The sequence below is a fragment of the Clupea harengus genome, chromosome 6 (assembly GCF_900700415.2).
Source record: "Clupea harengus chromosome 6, Ch_v2.0.2, whole genome shotgun sequence".
Lineage (NCBI taxonomy): Eukaryota > Metazoa > Chordata > Actinopteri > Clupeiformes > Clupeidae > Clupea > Clupea harengus.
In genome coordinates this window covers 22,948,897-22,964,389 of record NC_045157.1, presented here as the reverse complement: position 1 = coordinate 22,964,389, position 15,493 = coordinate 22,948,897, and the positions used below count along the sequence as shown (strand labels likewise).

At 39.2% G+C, this 15,493-nt stretch overlaps 3 protein-coding genes across 3 annotated transcripts; all 3 read right to left on the bottom strand.

Moving 5' to 3' along the window:
• On the bottom strand, positions 1-2,522 carry LOC105902981 (guanylyl cyclase-activating protein 2-like). The gene is made up of 4 exons (XM_012830667.3): positions 2,093-2,522; positions 1,536-1,685; positions 881-986; positions 1-768 (listed from the first exon to the last, which is right to left on the bottom strand). Exons 1-4 carry the CDS (start codon positions 2,291-2,293, stop codon positions 653-655), a joined length of 573 nt encoding a protein of 190 aa, XP_012686121.1. The 5' UTR covers positions 2,294-2,522; the 3' UTR covers positions 1-652.
• Positions 2,523-4,372: 1,850 nt separating this feature from the next.
• Positions 4,373-6,971, bottom strand: LOC105902980 (guanylyl cyclase-activating protein 2-like). The gene is made up of 4 exons (XM_012830666.2): positions 6,664-6,971; positions 6,363-6,512; positions 5,697-5,793; positions 4,373-5,343 (listed from the first exon to the last, which is right to left on the bottom strand). The coding sequence occupies exons 1-4, from the start codon at positions 6,859-6,861 to the stop codon at positions 5,219-5,221; spliced, it is 570 nt and encodes a 189-aa protein (XP_012686120.1). The 5' UTR covers positions 6,862-6,971; the 3' UTR covers positions 4,373-5,218.
• Positions 6,972-10,195: 3,224 nt separating this feature from the next.
• On the bottom strand, positions 10,196-14,794 carry LOC105902979 (retinal cone rhodopsin-sensitive cGMP 3',5'-cyclic phosphodiesterase subunit gamma-like). Its single transcript, XM_012830665.3, has 5 exons — positions 14,630-14,794; positions 13,306-13,349; positions 12,715-12,826; positions 12,339-12,376; positions 10,196-12,238 (listed from the first exon to the last, which is right to left on the bottom strand). The coding sequence occupies exons 2-5, from the start codon at positions 13,340-13,342 to the stop codon at positions 12,162-12,164; spliced, it is 264 nt and encodes an 87-aa protein (XP_012686119.1). The 5' UTR covers positions 13,343-13,349; positions 14,630-14,794; the 3' UTR covers positions 10,196-12,161.
• Positions 14,795-15,493: the final 699 nt, after the last annotated feature.

The following is a 15,493-nucleotide window of genomic DNA, read 5'->3' as shown; positions in this document are numbered from 1 at the left end:
TCCTCCAGCCCCGCTTCGCACCCCAGCCCGACCGGCCCAGCCCTCAGAGCCAATCCTTATCCTAAGTTACAGATCTGACTTGCTGACTTCCCTTACCCACCTTGTTCTAACATGCCAGAGGCTGTTCACCTAGGAGACCTGTTGCGGAAATTACTTCATTTAAAATAACACATTTCTTAACAATGCAGGTTTATCCTCACAACCAGAGCCTAATCTTCTTTCACTGAAATGTTTTTCTGGGTCATATCCATATTTCAAACTTGTCGTTTCATAACAGCATATCCTATAGGTAAAGTTAATATTTCAACTGTATCAACTGTCTTTCCCTTTCTGGGCATATTGCATGCTTTAAATATCAGGAATATAGTAAACTTCCCATAATGTCAGGCATTGTGTTCCGATTTAGCTTATGGTAAAAACACAATTAATTACATTTCTGGAAACAACTCTTCCAGCTGGAGCCTATGTTGGGTTTCATTTTTAAATATGAAGGGGATTTATTTAATTGGAAATGTTGGGAGAACGCTATCAGTTAGTTCAATTTAGAGACTTTATGAGGTAATCCTACGTGGGGCATCATTTCATTCTTCAAGGCTTCATTCTTCTCTTCAAGGCTTCAGGAAGGTATGTTGTCTCATTTTGCCTGTATTGTTCAGGTTTTATTGCGTTCATTGAACCATCCAGAGGGTCTCACATTCAATTTGAGCTGTTCCATAACCCACGGGTCCTGTTGAGCACCTTCCACAAACTCTTCAAGTGAGATTTGGCCTGGATACAAAAATACGGACAGAGGTCCCAAGTTTACATAGATGTTACTTTGCATTTGATCACAATTTATTACAAAAAAGAAAAGAACAAATGCTTAGTGAAAACAAATTACCGTCTTTGTTTTTATCCACAATTTCAAAGATCCTGTCACAGATCTGATCGGGGCTCATTTTCTCGCTTCCAGATTGGCTATCTTGTCTTCTTATCTTGGAAATTATCTGTTGGTAAAAACAGATTGGACATTATTGCACATACAACCACACAATTAATGTACTACACAAACTGCAGCATCAATCAACCATCCACATTTTATTTGTGTCATTTGAATAGAATGACATAACCTACTGACATGTGGGGCAACGTAATCCATTATACTCATACAATTTATGACATAACAAATATCATGTTGCTTTGTATATACTATACAACACAAGCAAACAAACAACAACCTTATTTAGACTTTGGCGACTGCTCAGGATCTAGCGACTCCATTTAGTGTGAATGAAAGGATCATAGTCTAATCCGTTAAACTTTAAGTTCAAAAGTAAACAGGCTTAGACTGACCCAGGAGATTGACGGATGAGTGGCTGGGTAAAGAGTGGCTATGAGGGTGCAGACACATCCTTATGGCATACAAGCCCACACTAAGGGCACTGCCAAAACCAATATATAACAATTATTATGTTGTGTCCTTACAAACTCAAAGTTATTTAAGATCACATGATACAATTTCTATACAACTGACAGTAATAGTAAAATTAGCTTACCTTTACTATATGCTTGACTTCTCGTTTGTCCAGGCGACCATTTCCATCACTGTCATATACCTTGAAGGACCACTTCAGTTTATCTTCTAGTTTGCCCCGGAAAACAAGGTGCACAGCAGCTACATACTCCATGAAGTCTATTGTGTCATCCTGGATAGTGGTTGAGAAAAAAGTGGCGGAAGAGTGTAAATAGTATATGGAAACAGAATGAAGCAAAACCCAAAGAGCTAGGCGGAGAATTTTTCTTTTTTACAAAAACTTGCTACATGTAACATGTAGCTACACCCGCCCAATATACTACCACACTCAACACCCATCAGAACATACGAAACATACAACAGTTCAGCAGCTGCAGAATGTTGCAAACCTTTAAAATCAAGTAAAAAAAAACAGGACATATGAGTATAGAGGACTAAGTGTGCTACAGGTAACAAAAATGACATACCCAAGTAGCTCTTGAATGTTTTTATATTCTGATGCAATAGTGTAACAAACCTCTATATTGTCTGTCATGTGTAACTCAGAGGGAACAGTAAAATGCAAATGCAAAGTCTTACCTGATTTGTATCAAAAGTTCGGAAGATGTTGTCAATATAGGCACTTTCCTCAGGTGAAGACGCACTGCTTATCCCAAAGATTCTTTTGAATTCGTGTAAATGCAGGTTTCCACTTGGGCATTCACTGGCAAATTTTCTGTATAGTTCCTGGATCTGTGTCAAGGCTACCTCGTTATCATCGTCACTCTGTGACTGACCCATATTTCCTTAGGTAAGTCTCCTGTCACCGATTTATAAAAATAGTCAAATGTTTCAATACAAAATAGTGGCTCATTTTAAAATTGTTGCCATGTAGTATCCGCCATCAGATTCCAGTTCTTTAAACGCTGCTGTCCTGACAGTGTACTGCTAGAAAAGCCCCCTCAGACCTCAGTGAAGGGCTTAACCCTTGGTGGGTGATTAAGTATTTTTAGACGGGGGATGCCTCCAATCCAATCTTCTTGCGTTAGTTCAAAATCATTTACCTCGGCTAGCTCAGATCAGACTTTGTCTCCTGTGCCTACCAGGGATGTATCATGTAAAAGTTAGATGTCAAATGCATTTTTTTTGGGGGGGGGGGTATATAAGTTTGTCTTGTAAGCAACATGGGCACTAAGATCTGGCCAAATGAATTCATGCCCATGTTGTCCTACTAATTAATGTGATTGGAGTACTGACAGAAGTTGGCAAGAATTACGTATCAGTGCAGCAAAATTAAGAGTGATGGCCAAATCAGGCTCGCTAGATGTGGAGAATGAAAACCAGCTGACTTTCTTGTGAGCTCTGTTAAGGTACAAATGTGGAGAACAAGAGTACAGATATATTTTCAGGTGTATATAGAAGATAAATTACATGCTGATGTTTGACTTTGCCTCACATACACACATACAGACAGACAGACAGGCATGTAGACATAGCCTGTGTTTAGACACAGGCAGACACAGACATAGTCTCACACATAGACTATGAAACCAAATGGTCTTTTATTTTCTAATTTAGAATAGTATTAGTATTAGTGGTATAGTAGTAATAGTACTCTCTCTCTCTGTTAGTGACCAACACTGAACTTACACCACAGTTGAATAACTACCTCCATGGGCCCTGAATGACGTCAAACGAGACCAGTAAGAGGAATGCTACAGTCGCCGTGTTCTAATTCCATTATAGGCTCTCTTTCAGTTCGACCCCCTCTCGCGGCTCCCCAGCTCTTGGGAAGAAAGCCCATTAGTAATATTCACTTAACCTGCTTGCTGCCAAAATACACTTTCGTTTTGCTTTGAATTTGACTGAGGCAAAGCAATTACAAATCACATTTGTCTCCCCTTTTGCAAGGCTTAGAGTTCTTCCTGTGTCTGATGGGGCACTGGTGATGTAAATAGTGATGTCAAAAAATATAAGACTTCCCTGCACCGTTATGCTGCTTAATGATGCTAATGTGGACTTTTGAAGGTGAAAGTAAAATGCTCTCAAATAAGTTCATTACATAGCTAATAAAAAACATGCATTGCCACTGTTTTAAATGTTGTATAGCGTAATCTACGTGCCTGTCCTTGGATAATAGCTTTAATAGAATTGTGCTCATAAATCCACTTAAAGAGTTATGTTGTCAGTGTTTCATTGTCAATTGTATAGTTTGATTGCTATGCTGAGTTTATAGCAACACCCAGGTCCCTCTGTAAATAAAAGTTTATGCTATATTGTGATGACAGCTATCTTACTATTAAATCAACCGATGAGCAAATAAAGAAATAATGAAATGATTCTTCATCCAAGAGATGTTTTACACTAGCATACCTGCTGGTCCCATCGATCCAGTGTGCTGAAGACAAGATAGGAACCACTCTGGACACCTTCTCCTTGCTGCTGCTTTTTAGTGGTGATTTAGAACAATACATGCATATACTAGCTCTGCTCTAAAACACTGATCCCTATTCTCTGAATACAGAATATCTTTAGAGGTCACAATATAGATAACCCTAATGTAACAGATGAAAAAGTAGATGTTACTGAAAATGGCTAATAGGGGTCCTTTGGTGTTGTGACATGTGGTGTGACACTCACTCATTAGTAATCTAAGACAGGAAACTGACACAGGGGTCAACCATACGGTTTATGGCACGCCTCTGATGACCTCACGGCAAGCCAGCCCACTTCTGACACTATTTGTAGTGAAGGGAGAGAGCAGTCAACCCACCAAGTATTTTGTGCCCTCCATCTTCTTATTGTATGTGTCTGTTCAGGGGTTTGAAATGTACACTTCTGGCTTCACTGGCTGTGACCGTGAACCACCATTTGCACACATTTTTTCGGTCAAAGTTGGTTTTATTTATTTCCGATGAAAGATTAAGTTTAGAAGTTTTCTTGACTTGGCAAGCGACAACTAATCGTTTTGACAAAAGTTTGGTTCTGACAAGATTGTAGTGGTCAGAGCATTATTACATTTGTTAATTTTGTATTAATAAAGGGTTGATTCTAATTGCATGTTACAATATGATTATTACTGATTACAGTGCTTGATACATAATATATTATATACTTTCTATGCAGAAAATAAACTTCAATAAAATTCAAAATTGCACAGTATAAGTAAATTAGTCCAATAACATGAAATATAGCCTGAAGTGCAACAGTTCCTTATAAATGCATAGTGATTAATTGGTATGTCAGTCAATGCTATATCAAACATTAGCACAAAGCAAAGCAGATCTTTCTCCATCCTTTGATGCAAACAGGAATGGTCAAGCAAAAGCGCCAAAAGAGCAACAGTCTGAATGGTCCAGTTCATAAGATTAAGTACTGCCACACAGCATGTTGAGTACCAATGTGCACAGCCATAACACACAAGTCCCATCTTGATGGACATTGGGACATAAGTTACACAATCTGTGCAAAGTGTTGAAGGCAGGTGTCACGTGTCAGGTTTTCCAGTCAGTGTCACATCCATCATCGCAGAAAAAGAGTCAGGTCTCACAAATCTGTACAATTTCCTGCCACTCTTATGTGAAGTCCTCCATATTTGTAACAGCGCTGACAATAACACACCCTTGTGCGGGAAAGCTGGAAAAAGACATTTCCGTCTCCTGATAGATTGATTCCATCAATACAGATGACTCAATTCAAATTCCAAAAGTTAGATATATCCTTGTGTCATGGTGTTTTTTTCACCCAGTTCTGATTGACCCATCCACTCGCGTTAAAATCCAGTTTCAACATTTCCATCAACCACTCGTCCTTCTGGGCACCTTCCATGAACTCTGCCAGTGATATTTGACCTGAGGATAGAGATGTAGAGTGATTAAAAGAGATTGATGGAAAGAGTGATGGACAAACAGTGGACATACAAGCACACATACAGTATACTGTACAGCCAGAAAGACAAAGGGACAGACGGATAGACAGACAGACACATGGATGGACAAACGGATGGACAGACAAACATGTGTGGAGTTCTGTGTGTTCATGTAATAAATCTAAATTAATGATGTCCTTCTATGCTCTCTTACTTACCCCCCCCCCCCCATAGCTAATCTTGATCATTACACACCCCCGATTAGTTATGAAATCCCTGTGGTTAATGCCACAGACATAATCAGACTAGACACACGTCTTAACACTACATACTCACCATCGTGGTTCTCATCGACAAGTTCAAATATTCTGTCACACATTTCGTTAGGAGTCATGTGAGTATCTGTGTTCTTGGTCTTCATTTTGCAAATTATCTGCCAGAGAAAAAAAAAGTAAGACATAACTTACTGAAGTTGAATTTTTTTTAATGTTAATACAGGCCACATTTTGCTGGTTGTAAGGCTGGTTGCTACCAACCAGCTTCAAGGGGGCAGAGATTCTTAGTAGAAATTCCAGTGTAATACACAGCATGCTTTGCTTTGCTTTCAGAACTAACAGCATTTTCCTTTACCTAAACTGACACTGGAGGAGTGCAAGTTAGGAGACTAAAGCTATTTGCTCTCTAAATTTAATCCCTACAACTAGGCCACGCACATTTAGCATGTGTCCTAACAAGGCCCACTTTATGTAACAGATCAGAGGGCAGATTACCAAAACGGACCTCAAGTCTACTATATATAAATAGCTATTTCAGAGCCACTATTTAAATCTATTGAAAATAAACCAAGAATACATTTGTTTATGGTATGCACGTACATTTTATGAATTTGCACTGAGGCTTGATGAAATTAATTGAATAACACATCCAATTGAAACACTTGCATACATGCACTGTAATCTGTGAACGTGAATTAACATTTCAAATTGATATTTATTCTCTAACCTTAATGATGTGTTTGATTTCTTGACGGTCAAGGCGGCCATTTCCATCTGTATCATACATTTTAAATGACCACTTCAGTCTGTCTTCCAGCCGTCCCCGGAGTACAAGATGCAATGCTGCTATGTATTCCATGAAGTCTAATTTGTTGTCCTGTAAGGAAAAACAAGAGCACCAAAAAAATACCTGAATGTTACCCACAGTCAGAACAGGAATGCATATGCCACATCAATCAACATCAACATTGTACATTCTATTGAATTTATTTATTTCTTTATCACATACTGACACATTGTCCTCTTACCCTGTTTGTGTCAAAGGAGTGGAATATGGTCTCAATGTAGATGGTCTCCTCTTCAGACGTACTCTGCACTCCAAAGATCCGTTTGAACTCGTGTAAGTGTAAGGCTCCACTCGGGCATTCCTTCATAAACTTAAGACTCAGGTCCTGAATAAGCACAAGGTCTACCTCCTCATGCTCCGCACTCTCCCCTTGTCCCATTTTGTCTGAAACTAGCTCAAACGTTTAAGGAGAAAAAGAAAAAGAGCTGCAGAGATGATGCTGGTCACCATGCGCTTGGCAGCAGAACCTCTATTGATACGGTCTTCCTCTGACCAAGTGGCTTACATGGATAGATTAAAGGCATTAGAAAAAGGTGACAGGGAGGGAAGGTTAACCTTGACCTTTGGTGACATGTCACCATGTTACTTAATGAACTTCATTATTTATAGGTTACGGATCAAACCTGGGGTTAGTAACTGAACATTCATTTTGTTTTAGATGTGATTGTGCTTGAAAAGAGATATTAGCGGTCATTAAAATAAGCACTTTGAAAGTATACTTTAAAAATAAATGGTTCTTCCAAAAATGGTTATACTGCTTGCTTCATATATGGCACCCCTAAATTATTCTATATAGAACCCTTTTGAAGAGTTCATCAAAGGAACCCCTGAGGTTCTATATAGCACCCCCATGAACCCCTTTTCTAAGAGTATACTGCATTTCATTAAGCAGGTCTCAAATTATGGGTGAGAAATCCCTTTTTTACCCTATATCAAGTTCCAGGATAGCACTTCTCCCTTCAATTCATAACTGAAAAGGTCTTACAAACATCAAAAGTTGTCTTGATTTACTGTAGATTCTTTAAATTGTTTATTACTTGTAATAATATCAGTGATTGAAATTAACAGTTGAAATTCAATACAACTTATTGCTGATATAAAGTACCCGTGAAAGTACAAATACTCAAATATTTCATAATCTAGAGCTTGCAGGTTGTCAATCATTAATGTATACGAAATAAACAGTGTTATTGTACTGACTTCACTTAGTTAAACACTAGTAGGCTACAATATATATTTCTACCAAAATGTTTCTTTTTAGGTTAACATCACATTTTGAGAGAATTCTCCATTCAAGTAAACAATGCCAGTTTGGATTAATTATTCTCAGAGTAGTTGAGGTGACATGATCTGGATTTATTTGCAAAGATTCACCAACCATTAGGGCTATGCTTGGGTAAGTGTAAGTGAGTACAATTTAGCACCCACAAAAAACACATTTGACTAAACTTATACTTTAATATATAGCCACACTTAAAAACTAAATAAACAAGCCCTCAAGAGACATAGTAGTAACCCACAAACTGGTACGATGTATGACAATTTGACACAAATTGGTACAATGTTTGATAATTTGACACAAATTGCCGCTGCATTGCCATGGTAAGTACTGACAAATAAAAAAGAGCGACAGAGCAGAGCAGAAGGAGTGAATGACAGTGAGTGTAATAAGTGAGTAATATATAGAAATAAATAAATTATACGTATAGATATATTGTAACTGTAAGAGCAGTTGCTTTATTCCCTCCCTGACTGTGTCAGGTATTGATAATAATCAAATTGTCAATTGACCCACTGGCTACATTGTAACAATGAATTAACATACATACTGTACTGTATATGTTTGTAAGATAAATTCCTTCATGTCCATTCAGGAAATGGAAGAATACAGTGCTTTTCTATAAAACCCATTGACTTTCCATAAATGCATTTATTAAACCGAAATAGAAATACTGTGTTGATATAACACAATTTGTTCACATGGAACCATTTTCCACATTACCATGAAGTAAATTTGCAGTATACCTGCAAAGGGGCTATTAAAACCTTGATGAGCTCCTAGTTCTTGGGATTATGGGTAAAAGCCGCTTTCTTGTTCTAATGTTTTATTCCCTTAACTGTGAAATGTGGCAACTCAAGATGGGTGCATGCATCTTGAACAGCTTATTAGCATGAGGAGCATGAGGCGATTTTGAGAGTATGATCAAGGTAACTATTATGAAGAGGTCCATTGGCAAAACCTAAGGGAGCTATTTCACAGCTTGTGCTCTTATTATGAAACAGATGAACTACAAACAGCATTGATTAGCACACCTAAAGATGGCTTTGGTCTTCTGGCAAAACTGTGTTGTCCATCTATGTCCCTGCTGATAGCAATTATTCAATGCACTGTTTGCACCGGGACTGTCTGCTACTTTCCATTCCAGAAATGAAACTGAAGTGGTAAAAGTGTTATGATGTAGAGACATATAAGGTAGTTTTACTGACTAAAGATATGTTGTTCCAACACATCTTTAATAAGTTGTGAAAAGTGCTATGTTTGCAAATGATAGTTTTACAGTGTTGGCCAAATGAATAGAAATGTAAAGAATTCAGTGAGTGTGTTGTTTTCTTTCTTGGTAGCTTTTTGATCTGCATGGTCCCAAATTCATTGGAGTTCTAAAAAGCTGTTATTGGTTAAAAAATGTAAAGAAGCAAACCTAAAAAACCCAAAATAAATTCAATAGTTGTTATTGACTTTATTGCCCTACGTTATCTTAACAATAAACTAGCAAGACAAATGCAGGTGAGTTTTTAAACAAAATGGTGAGTTTATCAACACTTCTTGAATGGAGCCAACCAAGGCTGTCACTGGAACAGACACTTGCAGGTAGGCCATTCCACCACTGAGGTAGCCAATGGCTACTAAATAGCCTACATATGAAGCCTTCTGTATGTTAAGTATAAAGCTAAAAGACAAAAATGTATTTAACTGATTGTTAGTGGTCTATCATGACACACACACACACACACACACACACACACACACACACAATGTATTTAACTGATTGTTAGTGGTCTATCATGACACACACACACACACACACACACACACACACACACACACACACACACACACACACACACACACACACACAATCAATGGTATATTTGAATTTTGAAGGCTGACTGGGGTCCCTTTACTAGCGCCTGAATCACAGCAGCAGGGTGCCTAATTAGATAATGTGTTTATCCTCCTTTGTCAGGCTCAATCCAATTCAAAGTCATTAGTTACTGTTCACAGGTTCGTCTCACTGGACTAAAGACCAAGGGGATCAAGCGGTAGATTTTCTATGGTTGGCTATGGTTCTGCAGCGGAACGGATGACACCATTGGCCTTAGCTTAACTTGGCTCAACATCCAGAGTGTAACACCATGCTCATCAGTGTCAGTTTGATGTATCCTGGGAACATATCAGATCTACTTTATGGGTGTCCATTATGTGAGGGATAATGTATAGTCCATCGGTCAGTATCCAATAATTGAACCCAGTCACACAGCCACCCAATATTAAATATTAAAGTAGGCTAAATATTTGTATTTTATTGGCATTGTACATATTTGTTTCATATAGTAGGCTAATCATTAATATTGAAGTAGACTACATATTGCTCATGAGACATATAATCAATCACAGAACCCAAAAAATAGAACATACAAACTTACCCTGTGGATATCTTATAACCTTTGGTAGACTTTAATTCATGTTGATGAGCTTTGCAGTCACACCCAGAATTCATAACAAAATAGCTGAGACCTAGCACCTACAGCAAAATCTCTGCTCTTCATTGCACTTTTTATACCAGTAGATGGCAGTAGACCAAAACATGACTGTTCAGCTGATGAAAAAACTGCAATGACTGAAGGTCATTTGTCTATGTGTATGCACCATCACGAACAGACTACTGTTGTCTGACATTTACATAAATATTGGATGGCTTCTTCTGTATATCACTGTTCTCTATGTTTCACTATTATAGTATGTTTCATAAATTATTATACAGTACACCATTCAAATATAAAGCAAGTTTAGGTGCTTGCAGTGAAATTTTATTTTGTGCCTCATTTGAGGGTTTCACATTTTGTACCAGGAGAAAAGTATTTCAACAAATATTTTTGTCCTGTCCCATGAAAGCAATTGAAAAGCCTTCTGAGGATCCAACTTTCCCCTTTAGACTCTCATAATGAACAGAATGCATTTCTGTCTAGCAGAATCTGTGAACTGCGGGGAATTGGGTTTCAGCTATTTCTGCTCTCCCACAGCTTCAGACATCTGGACGTATTTGGTTTGGGGAGAGAAACTAAATGTAACAGAATCTCCAATTTCTGTAAAGATTTCTCATCACAATCACTAACTGGGCAAGATAAAACAAGCTCCATGTCTTTAAAACTATGCAGAAGCACATTCTTACACTCAATCGTACATTCACCACATACTTCTATTACAGCCATTATATTCAAAGAAATGTAAAAAAAAGTTCAGAGACTCTGGATATGAGGTCATGCTGCTGTCAAGTAAGCCATCATATGAACCCTTTGTTTTGCTACTTCTATCTTTGATTATCTTGCTGACTTCTCAAGCTAAATCAGACGGGTTGACATGTCCTGGTCCAGAGATATAATGGAATAGAGATTGAGTCACATCCTTTGTTGTAAACCCTTTTAAGTAAGAGATAATGTATAGTCCGCCGGTCAGTATAGGAAAATAAGTCCCAACAGGACGAACGGGACCCTGATGCATAGTGGAGGCCCATAACGTGGCCCGTTCAAATCTTTAAACCTTTATTTTACAAAGTTTTATCTTGTCTTATGCGGTTACTTTTGCTGTTACTTTTGCAAAACGTTAAAAGACATCCCTCCAGAATACCTCTTACTCACACCATGTTTTTGGTAACCCTTTACCCTTTAAAAACGTTTAGTGGTTTATTTTGATACCAAACCAAACTTAATTTTGATTTGAAACATTGTATTTATGATCTGTGTTGGCAATGACATGTAACTTTTATTTAGTACATTCTGCTTGGTTTTTAGTAAGAAAATAAAGCTCTTCAGTGGTGAATTGGCTGAGTTGGCACACCTCCATGATGTGACTTAATCAGGTTAGGCTGTATGTATAGTCAGAAACTTTGTCACAACATACATTTTTTAAAGGTAAAGGTGAAAGTAAAGTATTCAGCACGTGTGTTTGTCTGAAGCAACATACATTGCCTAGGAATCAAACCTAGGTCAACTGATTGCTAGGCAACAATGCTACTCACTGTATCAACTTGGGCATGAATGAACTATTGACATGGATCCATAGCCATAGTGGCAATCTTATCTCCACGGAATCCTGTAGCAATAGTCACTTTGTTTATGAAATGTGGGGCATTATCCAAGGCTTGGTATATCAACATAACAGTAACCCACAAACTGGTACAATGTACGATAATATTACACAAGTTGGGGCTGCTTTACTGTGATAAGGTCTGATAATGACATGGATGAAATGTCTTAAGCTTCTGACATGTGGGAGTTGCTTCCCGTACGGTTTTCCTTTTCTGTAGGTTGAATGTTGCACAATCCACAGACTGGTGTGTCATGTGTTTGTCACAAGGATAACCAAACGAATCACATCCGTCGAGAGACAGCCAGATTTCTCTACACAATTCCAAACTGGGCCAGATCACTCAGCTCCATGTCCCCAAACGCCTCCCAGGGGCAGACAATCGCCGAGTCTGATAGAGAGCAGAGTGACAGAACAGAGCAGATATGAGCACATTCGGTCGCATTGCTATTTACTGATACTGATACTTCTTCATGGAAATCCTAACTTACCTTCAAGGCCTTCCATTCCAGGGACCTCATTGTCAAACCTGAATGAAAATGTGAGTGAAAATGAAATAACCAGCAGACTGTACACATGTATCCAGTATATTTTTTAATTTTTATTTATATATCACTGCTCATTATTTCAATTTGCATTTAATTGTTCTGCATGTGTGTTCTTGTGAAAGTGTACGCCTGTGCAGCATGTACAGAAGGCATGCTGTCTCTGTGTGACCCATGTATCTATGAGGTGTGGATATGAAATAACGAGACTGTCATTATGAGTTATACTAGTAGGTCAGGTTTCCCTCACTACAATTGAATTACAGTCTTAGTCTCATTATTTAATACCCAAACCTCATATATGAGTGAAGATATGTCTCACCCCTTCTGGCCCGGCTTGGGGACCTTGCTCTTGAACTGCCTGCCCTCCTTCTGCTTGAATTTGGGGGGACCTGCCTTGGCACCTCCCTCAGTTGCTCCTCCTGCAGTAATTTCTGTAGGGATGTCAGAAATGTGCAGATGATATGGTTGTGTCCATCATTGTCCCTAGTTGCTTCACTGCTCTCTTCGACTGAAAGCGCTAAAGTAAGCCATTAGCATGCATCAACATTTGTGGGGCGTCGTGCGCAGAAAAGGAAAGATGAGGGGGTCTATTTTATGAGTAATGGAAATGCACTATATCACAAAACTGTGAAAACTTTGAGATTTATTTATTTTTTATTTTTCTATCTCACCTTATCATTCACTACCAGGCACATGCAGTGAGGTAGTGATAAGCAGTCAGAACTCACTAATTAGTAAACTAATTATGAACGACAACTAATTAATGATGCTAATGAGGCATAACAGCAAGTCACATTCTAAGAGTGTAACTATGTGTTTAGCTGAAACATCGTATGTTAAATGTGACATATTTCTTGTGTCAGATGTAACACTGCCTAACTGACTGACAAACTCTTTTCTTCCTCCTTACCGAGAGGTACTGCCCAGTGCACGTGTCTACCCGCCATACAGCGACTGGAAAAAAAGAGAAATACCTTACTCAGCATGCAGGCATTGCTCATATTTAGTCATTATATAAAGGTGGTTAGCATAATACCAGTTCTCTTCTTGATCTTTCCCACCCAGTAATTGGGGGAAGTGATTATCCATTCATTTGAATCAAGTCAGAAGTCAGTTGGGGCGACAGTGGTACAGGGGGTAGAGAAGTCGTTTAGTAATCAGAAGGTTGCTAGTTCGATTCCCTGTCGAAGCGTCCTTGAGCAAGACACTGAACCCCTAATTGCTCCTGATGTGCAGTGTGCCATCAGTAAAAATGTGTATACATGTGTAAGTCGCTTTGGATAAAAGCGTCGGTTAATAAGTTGTAGCAGTCAAGTGGTTCAGGTATTACAGTTTATTATATGTTATATATTACAAGTAGTACCAATGTATCTCTGGGGGCACGGTGGCTCAGTTGCTTGCACTGCCACCTCACAGCAAGAAGGTCATGGGTTCGATTCCCGCATGGGGCGCTGTTGGCTCTGGGGGGCAGGTACTCCCCAGAGTGCACAGTGCTCAGGTGGGCTATCTCCCGGGCCTTTCTGTGTGGAGTTTGCATGTTCTCCCCGTGTTCACAAGGGGTTTCCTCCACTAAGGACCCCAACAGAAAAAACATGCAAAATAACAGAACACATGTCCATCCCTGACCAAAGATGGACAGTTCACTTCACTTGGTCCCCGGGTGCTACAAGCTCCTGGGCGGTCCTTGAGGAAGGACGGTCCAGGATGGGAAAAAGCAGAAAATAAATTCACCGCGACCTCAGGCCTACCTGTGTGTGTGTGTGTGTCGCCTCCATATATGCACGTGTGTGTTCCAGTGTGTCGTGTGTGCCATTAAAAACCTGACAAAGGTCTTAATTATCTCTGGTGAGCTTTAAATCCAACCCAGTCAAACCAAGTAATACAGGTTTGAAACCATAGAGTATATTCTCTCCTTTTTAGAAAAGTGATCAATTATTTATATAACAAAAACAACACAGTATGTATCCCACTGAAAATTTTGACTGTATAGCTTAAAAAAAAAAAAAAGAATAATGAATGAAATACAGTTTCCTGTCACCCTACGTATCTGTCTGTTTCAGACCAACTATCAAGCCTATCTGTAAAAACACCAAACAACAGAACATCAAATAAAGTCAATGTTTGTCTCCACAGAAATTGTATTCTTGTATTTAGTTAACCAACATGAGAAGCAAAATGAAAGAACTGCACTGCAAGTTGCCAAGAGGCATAAAGTAGATAACTGAGTCTCTTACCTGACTTTCAAAGGTTGGTTTGCTGTTGAAGCAAGGATGGTCCTCTCTGTTTGCCACAGATATCTTGCTGTGTCTCATTCCGCACTCCGTCTATATATACCTGGAGTGTATAATCCTGCAGTTATATCACAGCTAGTTGAGGGCTTTTAGCATCACAAGACACGGAGTTCTCATGTTCTCACTCACTGATTGGCTACATGTATTTACGTATGGAGTACGTGAGCTTGAGCAGGTATTTAGCCCAGTGAGCGGAGCCATGTTTAGAAGTAAGGTAATTTGTTTTACATGTCTTCGGGAGTGTCTGGTTTGGTCATGTAGGCCACGTATGAGTGTCCTGATGGTATGGTAAACATTCCTGAAATAAACCCTACTACATGTGCCCTTGTTAACACATACATGACATGTTGACATGTCCTGACATGAGGTCCTACCTTTTGTGGGTCAGAAATATTATCGTTCCATACAGGGGCGGAGATCCCATTTCGTTGTAGGGGGGGACAATACACTGTAACATTTCAGAGAGTAATTCCTTGGGGGGACACAGAAAAATTGCAGATGACCCCGTCCCCTCTCCCCGCGACAGAGTTTTGCCATCTTTTTCACATGAGGATGACCCCGCCCCCTCCCCCTGCAACGGAGTTTTGTCATCTTTTTCACATGCAGGGACGCAATAACTCGTTTTTAAAATACACAGAAGAACACAAATGTCTGGCAAGGCAAAATCCCCGGCCGATTTTGGAATCCCTACCGGACGCATTTTTTTAGGTCTCGAAAAGAGGATATGTCCGGGTAGAATTGTATTTACAATTTACAATGACTGTTGGGGGGGACAACTTTGTGGTAGGGGGGGGACACGTCCCCCCC

Coding starts and splice junctions, on each gene's coding strand:
- LOC105902980 (XM_012830666.2), bottom strand. CDS start 6,861: ATGGGACAAGGGGAGAGTGCGGAGCATGAGGAGGTAGACCTTGTGCTT. Junction 6,513..6,663: donor ACTCCTTTGACACAAACAGG/GTAAGAGGACAA, acceptor TTTTCCTTACAG/GACAACAAATTAGACTTCAT. Junction 5,794..6,362: donor AAATCAAACACATCATTAAG/GTTAGAGAATAA, acceptor TTTCTCTGGCAG/ATAATTTGCAAAATGAAGAC.
- LOC105902981 (XM_012830667.3), bottom strand. CDS start 2,293: ATGGGTCAGTCACAGAGTGACGATGATAACGAGGTAGCCTTGACACAG. Junction 1,686..2,092: donor GAACTTTTGATACAAATCAG/GTAAGACTTTGC, acceptor ACCACTATCCAG/GATGACACAATAGACTTCAT. Junction 769..880: donor TGTGGATAAAAACAAAGACG/GTAATTTGTTTT, acceptor TTTTGTATCCAG/GCCAAATCTCACTTGAAGAG.
- LOC105902979 (XM_012830665.3), bottom strand. CDS start 13,342: ATGGCGGGTAGACACGTGCACTGGGCAGTACCTCTCG. Junction 12,827..13,305: donor GCACTGGGCAGTACCTCTCG/GTAAGGAGGAAG, acceptor ACATCCCTACAG/AAATTACTGCAGGAGGAGCA. Junction 12,377..12,714: donor CCCAAGCCGGGCCAGAAGGG/GTGAGACATATC, acceptor ATTTTCATTCAG/GTTTGACAATGAGGTCCCTG.